At 41.6% G+C, this 24,596-nt stretch overlaps 1 protein-coding gene across 1 annotated transcript in view; it reads left to right on the plus strand.

Moving 5' to 3' along the window:
* Window positions 1-24,596, plus strand: part of FREM2 (FRAS1 related extracellular matrix protein 2) — a 175,347-nt gene that overhangs the window by 16,382 nt on the left and 134,369 nt on the right. The window contains exon 2 of the mRNA XM_018560167.1: window positions 668-757. Coding sequence (XP_018415669.1) covers window positions 668-757 — 90 coding nt within the window. The remainder of the gene's footprint in view (window positions 1-667; window positions 758-24,596) is intronic.

Below are 24,596 nucleotides of genomic sequence, written 5' to 3' on the forward strand. Positions count from 1 at the left end.
GCACATGGTTGCATTGAGGGGCCCTTGAGGGGGGGGGGGGGGTCACTCCATGGGTCAGCGGAAGTCCACCGATCCATGGAAACAGCAGACTGCCACTGTCATTATTCAATCCCCAGTGCTACCAGTTAGTTCCTAGGACCGCCTAGCATCCTAGCAACCAATCACCAGCAGAGAGGGAGTTGAATAATGACTGTGGGTTGAATGCTGGGAAGGGCAGGGAGGCAAAACATGCTTGGTTGGTTGTTATGGTGCTGGGGAGTCCTAGCAACTAGCAAATAACTTGTTACCTTGTTCTCCAGTCAGCCGCCCTGGCCCACCAACAAGGTATTTTGGCTCATGTGCATATCTAATAATGAAGGACCAGCTTTACTTCAGAGATCCATTCTCATGACTTGAACTGGAGTACTTCTTGGGTAAAGGAGTTGAAATATTAAACTTTGTCTAATATCAGTTAAAGACAATAATTTTGTTATGTCACATTTGCTTATTTTTTTATTTTTGTGTGTCAAACATGAGGTCTGAGTTGCTCATGCTCTGTCCTTATGAGTTCAGTACGGAACTAAGTCATTTGCTTTTTTTATGATTGCAGCACGTGCTCTGAGTTACTTATCTATGTCCTTATGAGTTCAGTTCTGAACTAAGCCATTTTCTTTTTTTATGATTGCAGCGGACATCGATGATATGAAAATCTGCTACGTTTTACGAGACAAAGAAAACGCCACTAGTGATATCTTTCATTTTACTGTGGAAGACAGTGGTGAGTACAATGCTTTGTTCATCTATAAAAAGATACTTTGCAATTAGGGATAAGCTCAGGTTTGGACTGAACCCCGGTCTCAGGTAATTTTCCTGAAGCCCTGAGGTAAGAGTCATTATTTATCAGGTCATCATAAGTCAATATAATTACACATATTAATCAGAGGCCTCCCTACTTCCTTCATTCTTGTGCATGATAGATTTCAGTTCTCACAGAATTGTATCAACAATACTGATTGATGGAGAGGGTCTTGTCTCTGGGTGTATCTATTAGGGGTGGCATTGGGCTCCCATTTGCCTACTGTTCCTCTAAACGAATGGTTTTCAACTTATAAGTTATAAGGAGCCTCAACTGTGGCCCCTGACAGCTCTAAAGGGGTGCACATGGTATTCAGTATATATAAAGACTTTAGACATACTAGAGGAGACAATCACAGACTGCTGACATGCCACATGGGTGGTTGAAGAATGAAGACACACTACAGAAGATAGTCAGTGACTTGGTGCTTGAGACTGCTGGAGATCACAGCCATTAAAGCCTCTTTACACATGAATGCTTTTGCTACCAAATGCTGGGGTCTGCAAAGGGCCGTAAAGCATGTACCAAAGGGCCACAGGTGGCCTTCAGGCTGCAGGTTGGGCACCAGGTCTCTAGACACTGAAAAAACAATGGTGGATGTGTACCATGGCTCTATTTTCAACTGTCCAGAGGTCCAAGAATGATCACATATGCAGAAATAGGGCTTAGCACCAGGTACTGTGCCTGAAGCAAGAGTTAGAAGATTCTTGGAGCTTGTAAAGCTGTATAAAAGCCCTCTGGAACCTAGGGGCTCATTTGTATTAAATATGGTTACAGCGGGTGCTGGAAATTTCTTCCCCTTGTCATGCAGATTTGGACACAGCATACTGCTAGGGCAGGTGAGAAGTGGGAGGCATTCTTCATGTTGCCTTAACCAGGTTTTTCATACACAAGTGGTGTCAGGCAACCTGCCTGCTTGACCAGTGCAACGACGTACAGAACACCTTTTCCATTTCATATTTACATCATATGAGCTGGAAGTGAAGGAGGTACTTTCCATTTGACTCCTGTTGCATACTATCCATTATGAGATAGTTCAGGGTATTACAGTGGCTACTTCATTGACAACAACTAAAGGAAACCGCAAATGCCAGATGTAATTTTTAGAGAGCATTGGCTCGCTGGCGCCTGGGATTTGTACTGCTCTAGACATATTACAGAGACTGCAGTTTAGTTCCCATCTAAGCTCCAAGCACCCCTTTTGGTTCTGCCAAAACATTGGCATTTTGATTACAAGATGAGTGGAAAGCTGGGTTACTAAGAGGAGCCATCTCTAACATGCTGTGTCACTTGGGTTTTGTTACCCATAGAAAGTTCTTGAGGAAGATTAAATACACCTAATTTTAGGCCTTGTGGCTACTTTGGTGGTTTGTTGAAATTTATATGTGAGTGAGTCAACTGGTGCCAGTAACTTTGGTATTTATAGGCTTCCTGTAAACTCTTATTAACATGTATCACTAGAAAAAAAAAAAAAAAACCTTTTTCAGGTTTTTACTGCTCTCTGGATCCCGGCTGGTTACATTTACCCTCTCCCAGAAAGATATGGGAAATCGAAAATTTTACAACTGTCACTGGAACATGTGTACCCAATGAGGGAAATGCTTCAATGGATACACTTGTTTCTGTGGCAACTGTTTAAACTGACCATATAATAGTAGAATTTTGTTTTAAAAAAATGTGTATTCGGAACATTCCTTTAAATGTTTTAATAGTCAATGGGGTCAAATTGACGATTTATTGCGACTGTAGTAATGAGAAAGAATTTTGGCAAATAAACTAAATTCTAAAAGTGAATGTGGCTTTTGTTCAAAAAATTATTTTCCGGCATTTCTTAACTTTTTTTCAGTCACGGCACCCTTTAAAAGTATGCAAAATCTTGAGGCACCCTAGTCTAAAATGTAGTGGATTTTAAGGAGGGGACTACACGCAAAAACACCACATTTCTATGAGGAGCCAACCTTCATATCAGATCCCCCCTTCACATCAGATTCACCCTACTATCACAGCAGGAGTCGCAGGTGTGGAAGCATGGGGTGGGAGGTGGAGCAGGCCTGGACAGAGGTGAATTACCATCCTTTTCTGAGGAAACCATAAGGCTTAAAAAAATGCCTAAAATGTTAAAATCAAACAAAGTTATCAAATGTTCTCTTGAGATTTTTTTGTATGAACATTCCTACAAAGATCTACCAGTAAAAGGCTAAACTAAGAGGGGAATTCCCCTCACTTTGGAAAGATTTTCCTTTCACTTTCTGTTCTGTCTTTAGGCCAGAGGGTGAAGGGAGTCTCTTCAATAGAACCCATAAAACGAAAAGCTGATGGGGGTTTAACCATCCTCCACTTTATCCAAAACTAGGGGAGCACTGATACAGTTTTTTCGGTAATGATTGCAAGTACCATTATTTTTCTTTTAGGTACTCGCCGATACCGAGTACCGGTGCCTTGCGCCTCGATAATCAGGAAGTCCCAGCTTCCTGATTGCCCCCGAAGCCCGTGTTCTACCGAAAGAACACTGGCTTCAGAGGCTGCCTGGCTTCCTGACTACTTAAAGGAGAACTATGGGGTTCTATCTTTTCTTTATTAATGCATTCCTTGGGCTAAATAAGTAAATTATGTAATTTACTCTAATTAGCCAAAATAAGGCTGTAAACCCTTATTTAAGGTGGTGGGCGGGGATAAGCGCCCCAATGAGGAGACATCCCGACCTATCTGACGGGATCCTCCCCACTGATCTTCCTCACTGTGACTGACAGTGATTCTTGAGAGCTGCTGCGCGTCCACAAATATATGGACATGTGCAGCACCTCTGTGCACGCAGCTCTCTCCTTACCTGCACGTCCCCGTCTTTCCCCTCTGTCATCAGCGATCCACAGTCATTTATGTATGTCAGTGTCACGCAGGGAGAGAGAGAGAGAGAGAGAGAGAGAGAGAGAGAGAGAGAGAGAGAGAGAGAGAAGGAAGCCCTTTTTCTCCATCATTTATCACGTATGGGCAAGTCCATATATGGCGAATGATGTCACTGGGGATCCCTGCTGATCGGATGTTTACCAGTGTGCTGCTGCTAGGTAAATGCTGAAGAGAAAGCCCTCTTTCCCCTCTCTCATCAGCGATCCCCAGTGATTTGAGGATGTCAGCGTCACACAGGGCAGAGAGAGAGAGGGGGGAGAAGGAGCCTTCTCTCTCTCTTAATCATTTACCACATATGGGCAAGTCCATATATGATGAATGATGTCACTGGGGATCCCTGCTGATCGGATGCTTGCCAGTCTGCAGGGATAGCCAGTGACATAATTCACCATATATGGACTTGCCCATTTCTAGTAAATAATGGAGAGAGGGATGGCTCTTTATCCCCTCTCTCTCTGCCCCTATGTTATGCTGACATCCTAATTACTGGGGATCGCTGATGAGAGAGGGCAAAGAGCACTGAATGTGCAGGGAGGCTGAGTCCATTTACTTGCTGCTGCCTTCTCACTTCAGACTCCGCCTCCCGCTCACAAATGCCAGCGTGCACACGCTGACAAAACAGAGCTGTGCACGATGAGAGGAAGCGCGGCCACAGCAATGAGATCATTTGAACAAAAAGCTGTGGGCGGGCTGGATCAGCTGTTAACGCCCCCTAAGAGGAAAGGAGCTCGGAGCAGGGCTGAAGACGGCGTTTACTACAGGTTTTGAGGGTTTTATCTTTGATGTGCTGCGACTTTAGAAAAAAAGGAACGATGCTACTACAATCAAGGTAAGGTCTATTTTTATTTGCCCTTATGTCATAATTCTCCTTTAATGTTCTGCTCTACTGTTTAGTAGGTTGTTCCTGCTGATGCCATATAACACTAATCTGCGTGTATGTGGTGGCGATGTGAAACAAGTTAGGTATGCGAATCAGAAGAGGGCGACAGTTAAAGTCCAAATAACCTTCCAGTTTAAATCTAAATACATTTCAGGTGCATCAAAACAAACAGCATGTAAAGTCTTACAGTTTGCTTTCCTTAACCTCTTGCCGTCCGCCCGTAGTAAAAAAACGGACGGACGGCACTGCAGCATCTGCGGGTTGCCGTCTCCAGACGGCAATTTTTTTCTGCTCGCGCGCGCCCCCTAGCGGGCACGCACACCACAGCTTGAATAGAAAAGTCTGTCAATATGCTGCAGAGAAGGACTCTTGCTCTCTGTGGAGATGCAGTGGTCTCTCTGCAGAGGTCTGACACAGCCCCTGTAAGTCACAGCTGGAGCTCACCAATCAGCATAGGCTATGAACTTTGCTGATTATGGAGCTTTATGTGTTACTCGACAGGGGGGATGTTGGACCTCTGCACAAAGATCACTGATTCCACACAGCAAAAATCTAGCTCTGCAGGGGACAGACTTTTCTACTCATGATTTTGTTTGATTCACCTGGAATGCATTTAGCTTACAGTATTTAAAATTAAATTTCACTTTCATTGCTATTCACAAAAGGCTGAAGAGTTTGAGGAAGGCAGGAGAAGTGAACAATCTAGGCCAAAATAGCGGATTTGGTAAAATTCTCCAATTCAGCTCACTTTCCAGTTCAGCTATGTTGTCCGAGATTGTTCACTTCTCCTGTCTTCCCCAAACTCTTTTGTGAATAGCCCTGTAGGTCTTTAAGTGAATCTGTTGCTTTGCCATGCATACCTTGTGAATTTTAAGGTCAACTCTACCCAAATATTTTGTATGCATGACCCTGGCATCATATCTCTATGGATCTCAAATTATGTGATATCCACATGTTAATTAGTGTCTCCTTGCATTTCTCAAGGCCATTATGAAGGATTTACATTCTTGCTATTTTGAGCTCCATTAGTTAATGTAATAGACAGCATTTGTAACCCTGCATGAGGCGCATGACACCGTACTTAGGGTGCCCATAAACATCCTGACAATAGCAAGGACTGCTAGGGATTTTGCCATCTAAATGGTTTATTTCTGATGTCCAGGGAGAGACAATAAATGATTGCATGGATCATTGCTTATCCTGTGTACAAACCTCATCCATTACTCTTCTATGAGAAGAATAAAAGCAGAAAGTACTGCATGAGTGCAGCTGTTACTGTCCTGGACTCTATCATAACATACTGATGGATACATTGATATTTCCCCTGCAGCCATAGTAATGGAGATATCTGCCCATCTGCGGCAATGGGCACACTTCATATGAAATGAATGCAGTCATGTGCATTTGGGCTGGATATGTTTTGTATCATTGTGTTGTCTATAGCTAAAGTCAGATTTAGCTGACAGCCATGAAAAAGAGCCTGGTGCAGGGGCATAGTTTGCCTTCACACCCAAACAATTCTCTAATATTACAACATACATGAAGTTAGATTTGTGTTTCTTGTGGAGTGTTTTCTGCATAGAGGAACCTGGAGCTGTATGAAAGTCTGTTAGTGAGATTGTTATTTCTGTGTGAAGTTTATACTGCTGTGCACATCACTAACTAAACCTATGCTCACAGCATGAAAGGTAATCTTCTCAATATAGAGGAGTGACGGCAGAAAAAGACCAAGCAGTCCATCCAGTCTACCCCTTTGTAATTTTTTTTATTTCTTTTTTAACCTTTTTGAGTATATATTTATTTTTGTCCCAAAGCATGTTTGCATTCACTTACTGTTGACTGAATCCCTACCGCTGCTGGATGTCTGTTTCAAATATAAACTGCTCTTTTGGTAAAATAATAATGTCTAAGGTTCATTTTGAACTGTCTTAGCAATCATTCACACCTAGGCATTTTGTCGCTCAAAGCTAAGTGTAACAAAACGCTCAAGAGAAGGAATCCAATTCACTTGTCTTGAGATGCGACAAAATGCTCAAGACAACGAATCCCATTCATTTCTATGGCCTCTGATCACATCTGTGCGTTTTGTTGCAAGAAGAAAAACACCTGTCTCTGGAAAAAGTACATGAGCTACTTTTTGGCAGAGTTCAGCGCTTTTTGGTCCTGTAGACTTCAATGGGAAACTTTGTGCGACGTAACACTCAGGTGTGATCAGGGGCCATAGAAATGAATGGGATTCCTTCTCTCATGCATTTTGTTGCGCTTAAAGGTAAGCGTCAGAATGCATAGGTGTGAACGGGGACTTAGGTCATGTCCCCATGTTCTTCATTTTAGTTATATATTAGAAAATACTGCCCTCCTGAACCTTATTCACACCCTCAATGTATTTAAAGGTTTCATCCATGTCTCCTCTTTCCCTTCCTTGCGCAAGACTGTACATATTAAGTTCCTGCTGTCTCTTCTGCTGTCCCCTGTGGTTAGAAAATGCTTGCAGCAATGGAAAAGCCATGTTTTTTGCTTCTAGTAGCTTTGTTAAGCAAAATAGTAGGGGAGCAGCGGTGGTAAATGTGAGTACAGACAGCGTAGGTCCCCTGTTAATTTGGGGCATGGTAGCATTGGGGACCTGTATAATTTTTGGTTTTAAAACTGGTGTTGATATGCCAAAAATAATTTTGTTGTGTTTATCGTTTACAAATGAACCCTGATGTTAGGCCCCCATGATCACATGCATTCATGCAATGTGCGAAAAGCAGGTGTCATGCTTGTGGTGCCATTGCATGTTAACGGCACTCTAAACATGGCAGGCAAAACACGTATCTTGGTGCACATGTTACTGTGCAGTCAAAAAATACCTGGAGAGCAAAGCTCAAACTGCTGCACGAGCTTCCTTGCCTCATTTGTCACACTTAGGGCAGCCTACGTTGAGCATTTGTGCATGCGGCAAGTGCAAACAGGACTTAATAACAAGAAGTAGCCTGTACCTATGTTTTTGTATTTGATGTATAGTCCAGTAAAATCCAGTTTAATATCGGAATACAGTATATAGATATGGTTAGAGCTTTGGATAATGAATTCTTGCTATTTCATCACAATTGCTAAGTATCCATTCGGGGGGTTGGTGATTGGCAACTGTGCTCAGGGGCCATAATCTTCTCTGTCACAGCGTGTCAATAACGCCCTATGCCACCTGACACTGGGGCTGACATGGGATCTTGCCTCTCTCTGTTCAGGCATGTTATCCCCAGTCTGCTCTCTGACATTCCTGTAAAGAATTGAATAGTCAGATTACTCTGGAATGATGTCACACACCAATCATTTGATTCTAACCTCAGGTTGTGTCCACCAAATTTCTTGTCCAAGGTAGCCATGGACATATTATGTTAGGAAGCCATCCTAATTCCAAGAGATTTTGTTGGAAATGTTAGCAGATGACCAATCATATAAACAATGGTTCCTCCATCCCCATATAGAAGGGAATCATTCCTCCACTGCCTATGTGTTGGATACAATAGTCTTGGACCTCTTTTATTTATGGCAATTGCCATTCCTTACATCACATGATTTGGTTCCTTTACCTAATTTTACCTTAAAAACAATTTCTTTTTTTTATGGATATTGACTCTCTGTAAGATGTAAAGACTATAGTTTTTAATTATAATGCTCATCTGACATTGTCCTTTCAGTCTGAATGGCTCTGAGCTTATTAGGTAAAATACATATATACCTCAATGTTACATTTTTAATCAGACATGATGGGATCTGCCAGTATATGGTCTGTTTCAGAGCAGCCAGTCAGTCACTGTTGCAGCCACTTTCCAGTCAGCTATTTCACATCAGAATACAATGCTTATCTCTTCCCCAGTAACATTGTCCCACCTCCCTTCAACAGACAGCCGACATCAAAGCATTGCTTTTCTTAGTTCAGGTAGATTGTGGCTACAGATGTACATTGCCAACTTTTATTCCTACATTTCTGGACAGGTTCCAAGTTCCAGATGAATAAACACATCACTAAGAGGATTCAAGGACTCTTTTCAGGCTATGAAAAATACTCCAGAATGGCTTGGCGTTCCCTCTTGTGCTTGGCCTTTTTAGATGATTTCTTAATGTAGAAAATGCACTCACTGTCGTGTTTTGGTTGCTCGCCTCTGTTCAGCTGTCACAGGTTAATTCAGTCCACATATATTGTTTCCATTGTGCAGTGATGTGTTGGTGCATAGAGAGGAACATGTTGGTTACATACTAGCAACGGGCAATTTGTTTTCAATTTCATTTAATGAACGAACAACTAATATTTACTCCAGGTTTTGCTCTTGCCAAAGTAGCTGAAAAATAATTTCCTTATGAGTGATACAATTTGTGGTTCAGTTTGGCATAGAGTACTGGATTAGGTTGAATGTGACTGTACTTGCATGTGGACAACCCATTAAATGTAAATCAATATAACTCAAAATTCTTGTTTCTAGTTGTGAATAGTCACACCTGGTTGCATTTAAAGAGGGTAAAGATCAACTGAGGCATATTTAGTGGCTTTGTTTAAAAAAAAAAAAAAAATGTTATATTTAATAGCTGCACATAATAATTTGGCTGGGCACAGTTTTGTGCAAGCATGAGAAGGCTTCATAGACTTCTATTGGCTGCCAAACAATTTGTCAATGAGCTATTATATAGAAAGTATACAGAAGTCTATGGTGCTGCTATAATGGCAAGATGGAATATTCTGACAAATGATTTTAAATTAAATAGAAACGTTTGTGAAAATGACACCGGTCACATTCAAATGCCCATACTCATCAGTCCCAACCAAAAGGCCGGGTGGCGGACGACAGAGACATGCCACGGCCGTCACCAGTAATCCAATGTACGTAAAGCTGCGGCCGTCACCAGTAATCTACAATGTTACAAGCATGATAAGATTCACAGTTTCTAAACCTGTGGATCTTGTCATGCTTGTAACATTGTAGATTTTAAATGAAAGTTTGAATTAAATTCTAACAGTGTACGGTCAACTTAAAAAAGAGACTCTCATGAGATCTGATGTGATGCACAGTCTGTTACAACAATAAATAGAAAGCTGCACTGGAAACGATTGCTTCAGGGTTTTTATTATGCACTTGAGGTTTCATTAGTGTGCCATAATGCGGGAGACACATGGGAAAGCATCACTTACATTATAACGAGTTTGGGGTCAGTTTTGCTTTAATTATTGTCTTAAAGCCCAACTCCAACTTAAAATAAAAAAACATTTCCACCCTGCCTCAGGGGCGTCCCGAGGCTGGGTGACACCCGGAGCGGTAACCGACTGTCACCCCGCCGAGACGTCACTGTGCGTGCGCGACCGCACCCCCCCGCACGCCCCTTGTGAAGCCACTGCCCTGCCTCTTTAAAAAAAAAGTTCCAGTGCTGCCTTTGGCATCCTTCTGCACTGCTGGCTGACTTTCCCATTCTTGTTTGAGTGACACCCTGCATCACTCAACCCATTTAATGGGAGCTTAGGTGGTGATGAACACACCACCTGAGGTTGTATCATCATGAAACCTGGGCTCATGGGAGAACGCTGCACAGAATTGCACTCGCATATCACACGTAAGTGCCATTTTCTACAGCATTGGTAATTTTTAGAGAAGAGAAGCTGAAAGAAGAGGAATAGGACCCTGCTCATCACGACCAGACTGAACATTCCTGCAATTAAGGTATGCATGCAGAAAACATTTTAAATATAGGTTCAGGGGATACAAGGGTGGCTTGTGAGGAAAGACTGACCTGAATTTTTTTTTTAAACAGTAATTTTTTAAACTATTATTACATATACAGTATAGTGCGTTGAGGTATTCACATTTCTCATTCCATCACATATCCCAAAAATAAGAGCTTTAAGGCCCCATTCACTCCAGATGCATTGGCATCCATTTTTTCAATGGATGCCAATACAAGGACTTCTGAAAATGAATGGGTGTGAATGGGGGCAGTTCACACCAGTATGTTGTGTTGATGTGAGCTGTCCTGCACAAAAAAAAAAAAATGTAGAGAAGGCTTCACTTTTTTTAAGCATAATGTAATGCTTGTTTAACACGTATCAGTGCAACTCAATGCACATCAATGCAAGGAAGAACCAATACCCTATATAGCTTAGTGTTAAAAGCAAACAAAAAACATAACACACGTGTCAATGGACTTGCGTTTAGCCACATCCAACACTCATATTTTAATGTAAATGCACCCTAAATGTGGGTTAAAAAATAGCAAGTTACTCTTTAGGGGTAGGGGATGAAGTAAGTTCTCTTCAAGCTGAGCTGTGTATGTCAGCACTATATAAAAGAAAAAAAATCAAACACTGTTTCTATAAAATACATACATTATATAAAACTGACATCAATAAAGAATTACAGTAGGAACTTAATGTTTATCCAGTTTGGCTCCAAGCCAGTTCACATCCCTGTATTTGTGAATAGAGAGCACACACAGGATAAATGTTAGATGCAAGGCACGATAGTGGCTTGTTTTACTCAATAGAGATTCACATACTTTGGCTATGTTCATTAAAACCCACCTCTGACTTTTCTTTTGGCAGAGAGAAAAAAACTGCAGTTTTCAACCTGTTCTACATGTCCTTCCATAATGCTGCTATATTATGTATTACTGATTTATAGTTCTTGTCTGTTTCTTGATGTAATAAGTGACAGATAAGGGCATTGAAATATGTTAAAATATATGTAATTGTAACTACATATGTTATGGCTAGAGTTAGGGCTGTTACACACAATGGTGTGCATGCACACCCAATGATCAGCCATATACATTGGATTTGACAGTCCTTAACTCAGATCATAGAACAGTCAGATTAAGGTAGCATAACATTTAAGATGTAAAATGCAAATCTCAAAGAACACAAGAAAAAGATGAAATTAAGACCAGGAATAATTCAACAAGTATCCTGGGCAAGGCCTTAGTTATAGAGCAACGATGACAAGTACATTATATTACCAAAAGTATTGGGACGCCTGCCTTTACACACACATGAATTTTAATGGCATCCCAGTCTTAGCCTGTAGGGTTCAATATTGAGTTGGCTCACCCTTTGCAGCTATAACAGCTTCAACTCTTCTGGGAAGGCGTCCACAAGGTTTAGGAGCGTGTCTATGGGAATGTTTGGCCATTCTTCCAGAAGCGTATTTGTGAGGTCAGGTACTGATGTTGGACGAGAAGGCCGGGCTCGCAGTCTCAGCTCTAATCCATCCCAAAGGTGTTCTATTGAGTTGAGGTCAGGACTCTGTGCAGGCCAGTCAAGTTCCTCCACCTGAAACTCGCTCATCCATGTCTTTATGGACCTTGCTTTGTGCACTGGTGTGCAGTCATGTTGGAACAGGAAGGGGCCATCCCCAAACTGTTTCCACAAAGTTGGGAGCATGAAATTGTCCAAAATGTCTTGGTATGCTGATGCCTTAAGAGTTCCCTTCACTGGAACTATGGGGCCAAGCCCAACCCCTGAAAAACAACCCCACACCATAATCCCCCCTCCACCAAACTTTCCACTTGGCACAATGCAGTCAGGCAAGTACCGTTCTCCTGGCAACCACCAAACCCAGACACGTCCATTGGATTGCCAGACAGAGAAGAGTGATTCGTCACTCCAGAGAACACGTCTCCACTTCTCTAGAGTCCAGTGGCGGCGTGCTTTACACCACTGCAGCCGACTCTTTGCATTGCTTGGATGCAGCTGCTCGGCCATGGAAACCCATTCCATGAAGCTCTCTATGCACTGTTGTTGTGCCAATCTGAAGGCCACACGAAGTTTGGAGGTCTGTAGCTATTGACACTGCAGACAGTTGGTGACTTCTGCGCACTGTGCACTTCAGCATACTCTGACCCCGCTCTGTCATTTTACATGGCCTACCACTTCGTGGCTGCGTTGCTATTGTTCCCAGTTACTTCCACTTTGTTATAATACCACTAACTGGTGACCGTGTAATATTTAGTAGGAAGGAAATTTCACAGAACACCCAAATCCAATGATTTGGATGGGTGTCCCAATACTTCTGGTAATATAGTGTATCTAAGAGAGGGGTGGGCAACCTCCTGCCCTTCAGCTGTGATAAAACTACAAATTCCATCATGTATCTGTCTCTGGGAGTCATGTCCGGGGCTGCGAGAATTTTGCAATGCCTTATTGGATTTGTAGTTCTGCAACAGCTGGAGGGCCAGAGTTTGCCTCCCCTGATCTAAGGGAACCAAACTGTATCTTTGTACAACTACATTTTGGAACTATGCCTACCAACTGTTGGAATGGAACTACCACCAATCCTGGTAGGATAAGGTTATCGGTTTTCTACAAAGAATTCTGAGGAAACTCCAATTACCATGCCCTCTTTGAAGCACACCCACAAAATCACACCCTCATTTTAAGCCACAAAATCATACATCCTACACACCCTTAAACAATTGGTCACATTGGAACAAGGGACAGACATTCAAGGTATTAAGACAAAATGAACAGATTTCAAATAATTCTAATTATTTGACCTTAAAGGTGGACAGGTGCCACCCCAATAAACTGCAAGCAGCGGGCATGCTTTTTAACTGCAAAGGTGCAAACAGAATATGTTGCTGCTGGAGACATTCGCACAATGGCCGCAATATTGAATTGGCATCTGAGCAGTGCCACTGGTGGGTTGGCATCTGCACAGTTGAAAAGCTGACCTGCTGCTCACCAAATATTGGGGTACTACCAGGTTGACACCTGCGCAGTGCAATATTTACACCACACCCCTGGATGGCTGGGCACAATGCCAGAAACAATTGTTTGCTGTGGATTGTCCCCAGCAAATGGGGGCGAATGGAAACCATATGGTAGTAAGGAACACTGTAAATAGGAGCGGTAATCATCTTTAATTGTCAGTAATTGTAACTAGTGGATTACTAGCTTTTAGGCAGCAGGCTTGTACCCCCATATTTAAATGCATCTCAGAGCTAGAAATAACGCAGATTGCTTCCAGCCATGTGGGGGTTTTTTTTGTCCTAAAATAAGTTATCGAATATTATTTGATTAAAGTTTCCTCTCTAAAAGTTTACAGGCCTCCTCTTTGTTAACTCTCTGCTATTTGAATCTCCTATTTAGAAATAATTTACATTGAAGTACACTTTTCTATGAAGAAATGTGTCCTTTTTTTTTTTTGCTTGCTGCAAGGCTTATCTTTGAATACAATGGACTTCTGTTTTTTTTTTGGGGGGGGGCGTTAGGTTTTCTTGTTAGTATATTTGTTTTTATTTAATGTTGATAGTTCCTTTATCTTAGATCTTATCTAAGACTTTCCTTATAAATAGGCTTTTGTTTCAGGGTAGTATTTTGGAGGTTTTATTTCTTTTGCATTTTTTTTTATTGATTTACTTTTTTTGTTGATAGGACCTTTTATTAGGCTTGATGTGTACAGTTGTATGCTGTTGCTTCCTTAAAAAAAAACAAAAAAAAAACTGTGCACATAAACCACCTTACAATATATCATTTTCTATTCACTACACCCCTTATTACCCTAGATAAAATAAAAATTAGGCCAACATTAGTTAGGCATGGTATCCCTAATTAAATTGACCTGGTGCTGGCCATGTTTACACTGCTGTATCCTCTGCTGTATCTAATTCTTGTAGTAATGCAGCCTGTGCTCATAGGTAAATTTGGACTTAGCCTTGTGGCAGTTGCATGCTGTTACTTCGTTGAAAGAAAACAATGTGCACCTAAACCTTCTGTATCCTCTGCAGTATCTTAGTTCTTGTAGTGAAGCAGCCTGTGTTCATAGGTAAATTTGGGCTTAGCCTTGCTATTTAAAATTGTCTTGCTGCTGGCCAATTTTACACTGCTGTGCCATCTGCTGTCTTTTAATTCTTGCAATAACATACCTGCCTGTGCTCTTCTCTGGTACATATTGGCCAATTCATTTGGAAAATGATATGTTATCTGTACTTCATGGGAATAGTAGTAAAGTGTGACACTTCTCTGTTTCTCTTATATTTCAATTGTCGAAGGTCAGTTATAGTCACATATTCCACATTTCCAGGTAAAAAAACGTGTATTATTAGGAGTTTAACAGAATTACTCTAAGGGCCTGAACACGTGGGTGTGAAATGGTGCACACAGAATGCATCCCTGACATTTAATGAGCATTCCCAAGGAATGATGAACAAAAGATACTTTGAACTGAATGACACAGTACACACAAGTGCTGAACAAAGCACTATCACCTTTCTCATGCTATGCTGTATTAGAATGCATGTGGACTGCAGCCTATGTGAGTGTTAATGTTACTCCCACCCACCCCAGGGAGCACTTATCCGCAGGACTAACACTGTTATTTCTACACAGCAGCTGGCTGGGGTCCTAGTATACCTGGTCTAGTTGTTTTACACAAACGTCATGAAGAGAATGGGAAAACATGCTTTCAAATTCTCCATCTTCTTACTATAGAACTTTCTCGTCCAATTTACAGCATCTTGATTGAGGAATGATGAGACAAGGGTCAAGAAATTAATTTGAGTGTTTTAGCATCCTGGGCAATATATGAGCAGATTGGCTCTTACTTGACAACTAGAGAAACTATGTCCACCTTGTACCTTAAATTCCTCAGAGTATGCCCATCATCCTCAGTCTTACTGAATGCAGTAACACTGGTGGCTTGTTTTTACAATGAGTTTCTGATTGTGCTAGGTGAGTCAGGGGCAGTCTGGTATAGTATGCCATTGTCCATACAGTGAATCTGGGGCATGTGGATACTATGAATTTGGGTCATGTAGGAGACTACCAGGCTCCGCAGCAGGCAAGTACAGTATACGTAAGCATATAGGTGCAGAAAGTCTAGAGGGGTATTGAATGCAGTCTATAGATATGGTGAGTATGAGTACTATAAACTTGGGTCTGTTGATTTAAGGAGCATCGGGTCTTGTAGGTGAAGCAAGGGCAAAGATCCTAAGTCCTGGCATAGAGGTTTTATTTGGCAGCTTTACCTTGAAGTATGTTACATTTTTCAGCTGGGCCAAAAGAATGCTTATAGCTGATGTTAGCAATGTCTAGATCCTCCTTAGATGTATTTAATGTGGCTGAAGGGCTTACTCCAGTAAAATGGCAGGTGTGGCTTGCACCTGGCCGCTGTAGAACAGGAAGGGTCAAAAGACAAGGAGACGCTTCGGGGCAACATTTTTTTCTACAAAATTTCAGCAACTTATTTAACTGTGGCTCTGACATCTGTGTGTGCTGTGCTGCTGTTAGAAATAATAGAAACAGGAAATGCTTATCTACCTAGTTTATAAATGAGTCCTCAACAGTACCAGTATACTCACCAGTGGTGTGCCTACAGAGGTGCTAACTGTTCAAGTGCCATGAAAGCTTTTTCAGAAATGTTACCCAGATACTTCACAGGCCTGTGATTTTGTTTCAGTATATAAAATGGAAAAAAATACATTTCACATAATGCTATTGAAGAGTTACAACAGATGCCTGTCCATATCTCTTTCTAATGCTAGATAATTGCACTTTCCATCTCCACAGATTGTCCCAGACAGACTGTTGAGGCATAGACTGAATGTGACTGTGAATTCAGCATTGTCTTTAGGGATATCTCACCTACCCTGCATAAGATGTACATCACTAGTCATGTTGCATACCAATGTGTTAGGGATGTCCAGATACTAGTTCAGATACCAGTGCTGATACTTGGCATTTTCATGAGAACTACCAGGGTGGCAGCAGTTGCAGCTGGGACCTGGCTCTGGCGCTCCACCACTGTCCTGAAATCATTAGTCTGTATTGTTTTAGAAAAACTGTCACATGACAATAAACAAAAATGTATCGGTACTTGTATCTGTGAGTACTTGGACAAGGATCAGTACTTGTACTTGGAAAAATTGAATCGGTGCATCACTTATATATATTTATTTATTTTTAAATGCATTAAAAGGGGATGTACAAACCCCAGGAGCTTCATATGCTTCCTACAAATGACAGCTGCCTCCTAACTTTTGATTTTTTTCTAGTTTAGTCCTGGAGCTGGAAAAGTATCTGTACATGTACGGTACTTGGTATCTGAACATCCCTACAATGTATTCATCTGCATTTACTCACAGAAAAAAATCTGGTTGCACACCGGACTTCTTTATGTAACTGCAGATGCTGGAGTAAGATGGACTCGGCCAGTGTACAATTGCCATTCTCGCTAGTCCTGCTGTGACAGAGCAGTTATACAGGGCTATAGAAGGTAATGTGTCCATCTGTTATGTTTTGTCTCTGCTTGGTGCTGTGAGAGGATTGAACCTTTTTCCTAGAGAAAAGGGTATAATTGGCGATCAGCCACAAAGATTTTCCAACAATATCGAAAAATATCTGCCGTTAACTCTGAAAAGTTGGTCAGTTCTTAAAGGAGAACTATGAGATGAGTGATTTTCACTCATCCTCATAGTTCTAGCTGACATGTGACAATGAAACTGTCACAGGTCGGCTCAGTAGATCGGGAGGTGAGCGAACACGTACCGGCATTGGCTCACTTCTCGATCCTGTCACGACAGAGAGCCGTGGAAAGGGAGGGGCTGGATTCCCCCCTCCCCGCTCCGATCCTCCAGCGCTGACTGGAGGAACAGACGGGGGAGGGGGCGGGGGCGGGTACAACTGGCTCTGCCTCTAGATAGGCAGAGCCAGCTATCACTCACGCAGCTGGGCGGATCCAGACATAATTGTCGAGATCTGTTTCAGCTGCGGCGTCTCAGTATACCGTGAGCTGTAGCTCGTGGTATACTGAGCTTAGTGTGACGGGAGGACGCTAGTTTGTGTCCTCCTGTTACCCTTAGGAGAACTATGCAGAAAAGCCTAAACCCCATAGTTCTCCTTTAAGCTCATCTCTAGTTTTACAAATGTTAGTAAGAAAATATACAATGTTATTTTAAAGTAATTCACCTTAAAGTACATTTTATTTGACCTTTATCATTTTTACCTAGTCACTGTTCATTATTTCTATTATTTTAATAAATATACAGATTTGTAGATTAGCAACTAGAAGGAGGATTCAAAGCAGTCACACAGTCTGTTAGGAGAACACACACATAGATTCGATTCGAGAATTGAGAATAGGCTCAATTCTTGAAGCTGTACCCTGTGCTAAGGATCTTTGTTTGCAGACATATGACTGTCATTTACAAATCTTGTTGGTCTGAAAATAAATGTCACTTATTGAAAATAAGCTCCCTTGTCCAGGTGTTTTATCTTTGTGAGCTAAGCCTAGTACATTGTTTGTAAACATTTTAGATCACACCAAGACTTGAATTGGAAGTGATCAATAGTAAGTTACACTCAATGAGCAGTATGTCACAGTAGGAAGCAAAGGGGTTGATTTACTACAGGCAAATAGGCATTTCACTTTGCAAAGGAATATTCCTTTTGCTAAGTGAATGAGGTGAAACTTTGCTGACTTTCATCATTCAATCATATACAAACAATGATGCTGTTTTTTTGTTTTTTTTGTTTCCTTACTCATAATCAAAGTAAATTTTCACTACATTCTTTAAGCTATGGGAAAATTCCCTTGTATATATAATGAGCAAATATAAATTGTTCTTACTTCCATGTATAATTAAAAGATGTACATAATTGCACGTTTTTTACAACTCACAGTGATAGGATTATTTATAATAAGTTGTTCACTTTTGTCTAAAAGAGGGAAAGACTGTCGTTATGCCTTTAAAAATGTAAAACTGGTTTAGCATTTCTATTCTTTTCCTTTGACTTAGCTCTTTTCTATGTAGGGACCTTTACCCAAAGGACGTTTTTACAACATGTGTGTATGTACATTAAACTGTACACCTGGGAGTACAGGTGACCCTAGGGTGTGTAAGTAATTGACTTTAACCTATGTAATACAAAAATGGCATGCCTAAGGCTGCAGGTTGCTATCGCATGAAAACACCTCCCAGGCTTTAGCACGTTCTTGCCTCATCACCACTATTGTTACTGAGTGCAATAATGCCATTAACAATGGACGGGGGATCCCTATGTTATACCTATTTCTAGACTTGACCTCTTTATGGTGACTGTACAGATCCTTGTAAAGGATGCCAGGGGACTGGGCTGTGTATTAATGATTCCTGGATGTTTCAGTTAAAAGCTTAACGTGTTTGCTTTTGTTTTAAACGTTTCCATTCTGCACTTGAATTCCTTGCATGCCTGAACTAGTAGTGTTCTACCTGCCGATAAGCAAATCTTGTTCTCTAAAGCTCGGCTCGGCATATAAACTACCGAGATTCCACTGGCCCCTGGGTTAATGAAAAATGCTTTCAGTACACCGCTCCATCCATATTAATCATAATTTCTATGGGAAGTTGTTTTATGGTTGAGAAGTAAATATGTATCAGTACATTTTCAGCTATGTCTCTAATATACTTTAAGGCCAAGCAAACCATTTTAAGATATATATGTATGTGTATACACTGTGTGTGTGTGTGTATGTATGTATGTATATATATATACATATATATATACAAACTCCATGCCCAAAAAAAATGCATGGGCCCCTCACAAAATTCTTTACCAGACCCTTGACCCAAGCATTAGCCTAGCAGAATAGGAAAGGAGGGGGGAGATCATACCAGACCACATGCCCTCAACCCTCAACATGGGGAGCGTGCATCGCCATGGTGCTTTCTCCATGTTGATGAGGACAAGGACCTCTTCACCACAACCCTGGCCCAGTGGGGGAGGGGGTCTGCTTATTTTAATCTGGGTGCCAGCTGCCTCATGAATGAGTAAGGGGTAGTTGTTATGTCTACTCATTCACTAAATAAACAGTAAGATAGTAAATAAACACACCACACTGTTTTTGACATGTTCTTTATTTATTTTAAAAAAAAAATGTCCTACCGCGTAAATCCATTGTCAATCACGTCGTCCAGCGATGTAGATCCTCGTCAATCATGAAGCTGACTCTAAAAAAGAAAAAAACGAAAGAAAAAAAACCTGCCGCCACGTCCACACCCAATGAACTCGGGGCCGCAAGTGGCAGCTTTGCTCCAAAAGGGAAACAGAGACGGAGCAAGTTGTGCACTCAGCTGTAGATCCTCCAATCATCTCTGAATTGGTGCTGACACTGTTCTCCCTTCTGGATGGTGCCTACTTTTGTCCCCCTATAATCCCTGTGTGTGTTGCAATGTAGCCATCTCTCAAAGCTTACTCTCGTGATGGTCTAGCTCACCTGAGCTCATGTTTGAGCAAATGTGATGAGCTCACATTTAATTTGCTAATTTGTATTAAGATTGTAGTCCCATCACAGAAGGGGCTTGGAGTGGTGTCTACTTTACAACACACACACAGGGACCATGGGGAACAAAAGTAGCCACCCTCCAGAAGGAAGGACAGTGTCAGCACCAATTTAGAGATGATTTGAGGATCTACAGCCGAGTGATACACAAATAAAATACATTTTTGGTAATAGTTAAGGTACTTAAATGCATTTTCAAACTGTGTTTGAATCTTCTGAATCCTAACCAAATCTTGGATAGGACACACAACCAGTTAGAGAAAAGATTACTTTTTATTTGTAGTATTTTTTCCCAACCCACAATCATTTGTTACTGATTCAGTAATTAGATCCTTTTAAAACGGAATCATGGCTTATTTACCCATAAGTAAACCTTTTCATAAGACAATTTAAAAAGCAAATTTAAGCAGAATTGAAACTAGTTGTTGTTGATGGATTACTGTCAGCCTAGAAGATTGCAAAGTGAGCTTTTTTTTGAAGTTGCTGGAAGGATTACGGCTAAGTAAATGGTTATAAATCACAAGTAAGTGGCCTTGACTTGTTATTGCTGGTCTGAGGATTGAAGTCAAGTCAGTGTAGTCTTGTTTAATTTTGGTTCATAAGCGACTGTCAAAGCCAGGCATTTTTCATCTTAAGAGAGGAGGTTACAAATTCTTTAATGGATACACGACCTTCATATGGGTTACTCATGTGATCTGTGTTCATTCTGTTTACATCATGGAATGTTGGGATGGCCTTGGTTATGTCTGATTACATGGACCAGAAAACGAATATCTATTCCAGTGATGCTCTAGTAAAATGTAGCGTATGTCCAGTCTGTACTGGACATGTATGAACAAGTATCTAACAGACATTTAAAAGGAACCTGTGGCCACTATAAAAATGAGAAACAAGCAGCAAACGTTGAAGCAAGCATTTTAAGGTGCCTTAACATTGTATGTAAGGTTGAATAAAGACCAAGGTCCATCCAGTTCAACCTATGGGGTCTATTCACTAAGCTGCCGTAGGCAGCCGAGTGAATGACCGACCTAAAGAGAAGTGAGCCGATAGCTGTTCGGCTATTCACTTCAGGCTGGTACGGCTGATTTCAGCCATATATCAGCTGAAATCAGCCGTACATCGGGTGGCTTCCCGTGGCTTCGGGTCGGCCGACCCGAAGTGCAGGAGGAGTTCGACTCAGCCGATCCAGCATCTGGATCGGCTAAGCCGAACCTCCGACAGGCTACTCGCTGCTGTTAGGCCTATTCTTATAGATGCCGAACAGCAGTGAGTGAATAGCCGAATGCCGCTGAGGGACCGAGCAGAACAGAAAAATAGTTTAAAAAGTACAAAAATTAAATAGAAAACGATTGTGCGTAGCTAGCAATGACAGCTAGCTCCGCCCAACAGTTTTCTATTGGCCGGCGGTTCTGCTGCCGGTCAAAAGAAAAAAAACTCCCGGGCGCTCAGGGAGTCTCCCGCTCCCGGCCGCCCATGAGAGAAACACTGCTTTTTCTTTTTTTTTTATTTATTCTAACACGGAGCCGTGTCAGAGTAGAAAAAAAAAATGTTGCAAAAATATTGCAAATTGAAATAGCCAATAGGAATCTAGCAATGCAAGTCAAAATAAAAAAAACTCCCGGGCGCTCAGGGAGTCTCCCGCTCCCGGCCGCCCATGAGAGAAACACTGCTTTTTCTTTTTTTTTTATTTATTCTAACACGGAGCCGTGTCAGAGTAGAAAAAAAAAATGTTGCAAAAATATTGCAAATTGAAATAGCCAATAGGAATCTAGCAATGCATTCCTATGGGCAAACATTATTTTTTTTTCTATTCTGACACGGCTCCGTGTCAGAATAAAGAAAAAAGAAGAAAAAGCAGTGTTTCTCTCATGGGCGGCCAGGAGCGGGAGACTCCCGGAGCGCCCGGGAGAGTTTGCTGTCAGGAGATCAGTGTCCCTGGTTAGCTGGTAACCAGGGACGCTGATCTCCCTGCAAGTGGCCGGAGCCAGCTGTCAGAAGCCGGCCAGCTTCGGCTTTCAGTGCGGCTCAGCCGAACCGAGGCATATGCGTTCGGCTTGACTGAGCTGCTTGGCCAAGTTCGGGAGCTGTACGGGCTATAATGAATAGCCTGTACAGCAGCCCTTCGGTTCTACGGGGTCCTGGGGCCGAAGCTAGCCGAAGGATCGGCCGAAGCTACGGCTACATCCTTCAGCTGCTTCGTGAATAGACCCCTATGTGTGTGTGCATGTGTGTGTATTTATCCGACTCTACAACTACCCATGTCGATGTAGATTCTGCGAAAGAAGAAAGGCATCTAGTAGTTTCTTGAATTTATCAATGTTATCAGCAGATACCACCGCCTGTGGGAGGGAATTCCAAACTTTCACCACTCTCACAGTGAAATATCCCTTGCGAATTCTAAGATTGAACCCTCTAACCTCTTGTTGTGTCCCCGGGTTCTCAATACAGTTTTAGTATTAAACAGTTTGTTCCTAATATTGTGGTTCCCATTGATGATTTTGAAGACTGCAATACGTTCTCCTCTTAATCGCCTCTTTTCTAAGGTGAATAAGTTAAGATTTTGAATGCAGTCCTTATAACTCAGGCCTTCAATCCCTTTAGTTAATATGGTAGCCCTTCTCTGAACTCTCTCCAGTTCCAGGACGTCCCTCCTGAGAGTCGGCGACCAGAACTGTACTGCATACTCAAGATGGGGCCAAACCATTGATTTATAAAGTGGAAGTATTTCTCTTTGATCTCTTGCTACAATCCCCCTTTTAATACACGCCAGTATCTTGTTAGCTTTGCTGGCTGCTATTTGGGATTGCTTAGTATTGCCAAATCTGTGATCTATGAACACCCCCAGGTCTTTTTTTATGTCTGGCTTCCCTAATGTAGCACCCCGCAAGTAGTAGAATGCGCACATGTTCTTTGCTCCCATGTGCATGACCTTACATTTTTCAAAATATATCGCATTTGCCATTATGTAGCCCACGCCTCAACTTTGCTTAGGTCCTGCTGTAGTGCAAATATCTCCTGTTCAGAATTTACTGCTCTGCAGATTTTAGTATCATCCGCAAATACCAAAATTCAGCTATTTAGCCCAATCTCTATGTCATGGATGAATAAGATGAACAAGATCGGTCCCAGGACTGAACCCTGGGGCACCCCACTCCTAACCCTAGCCCAATTAGCGGATGACCCATTTATCACTACCGTCTGGGTCTGTTCTTGCCGCCAATTTCCCACTCATGTGCATACAATTTCATCTAGACCTATAAACCTTACTTTATGGATTAAATGTTTGTGGGGTACTGTGTCAAATGCTTTAGCAAAGTCCAGATGCACCATGTCTACTGGTAATCCTTTGTCTAATTTAGTACTTACTTCCTCATAAAATGTTAATAAATGGGTCTGACAAGAACGGTCCTTCATTAAACCATGTTGGTTTCCACCAAGGGTACCAGTTTTATTGATAAATTCCTGCATGTAGTCCCGTATCATGCCTTTAAATATTTTATACAATATTGATGTAAACCCGACAGGCCTATAGTTACCTGGTGCACTTTTTAAAAATCCTTTTTGAATATTGGTACTACATTTGCTCTCCTCCAATCAGCCGGGACCATACCTGTCATTATACTGTCCATAAAAATGTTGTACAAGGGCTGGCTACGACTTGACTAGGTTCTTTTAGTACCCTCGGATGTGACCCATCTGGTCCTGGTGATTTGTTTACATTTAATCTTTCTAATCTCTGCATTACTCATCTCTCTGTTAGCCACAGAGATGTGTTAAAACTGGTACTACTATCTCCGCAGCTGATGCCCGCATCCATCTCGTCTGTAAAGACAGAAAAAAAAGAAGGCATTTAATATGTTCGCTTTCTCACTGTCACTGGTAGCTGACCTCCCCTCGCCATCATTTATGGTGTCTATATGTTCCATCCATACCTTCTTTCTATTTATATATTTAAAGAATTCCTTGGGGTTCTTTTTGCTTACTGACGCTATGTGCTCTTCATATTCTACTTTTGCTGCCCTGATTGCTTTTTAAAATTTTTTGTTGCATTCCTTGTAGTTTTGAATGCCGATGCTGACCCCTCTGATTTATATATTTTGAAGGCCTTATCCTTCTCCCTTATGTGCTGTTTTACCTTGTTTTTTAACCACCTCGTTTAATGTGTGCTTTTCTGAATTTAGTGGTAAACGAAATGCACTGGCTAATTTAGTTTTTCAAGATTTCCTTAAAACTTCACCATTTCTCTTCTGTGTTACTGTTCAAGAAGATTTCATCCCAATTTATGTCACATAGTAGGCCTCGTAGTTTATTAAAGTTAGCTTTTCTAAACTTGAGTCTTCTTGTATTACCTATATGCCTGTGTTTACCTGAGTTTACAGTGAACATTATCATTCTGTGATCACTTCTTGTTTCTTTAGTGAGGGGGAAGGTCTAGAGCTCCTGTCAGGTTTTTACTACCATCTGGGGCTCTGTAAGAGAGATTTACCCTCATTTCCTGTCCTGTTGAACAGCTTCGACAGACAGGAAATGATGAAATATCTGAAACAGGGACAGAGAAATTAAAGGAGATAAATGGGGTTAGGGCTTTTCCCTATAGTTCTCCTTAGGGTAACGGGAGGACACAAACTAGCGTCCTCCAGTCACCCTAAGCTCAGTATACTGCGAGCTACAGCTCGCGGTATACTGAGACGCC

This window comes from Nanorana parkeri, unplaced genomic scaffold, assembly GCF_000935625.1.
Source record: "Nanorana parkeri isolate BGI_ZX_2015 unplaced genomic scaffold, ASM93562v1 scaffold436, whole genome shotgun sequence".
In the NCBI taxonomy this organism is placed as follows: Eukaryota; Metazoa; Chordata; class Amphibia; order Anura; family Dicroglossidae; genus Nanorana; species Nanorana parkeri.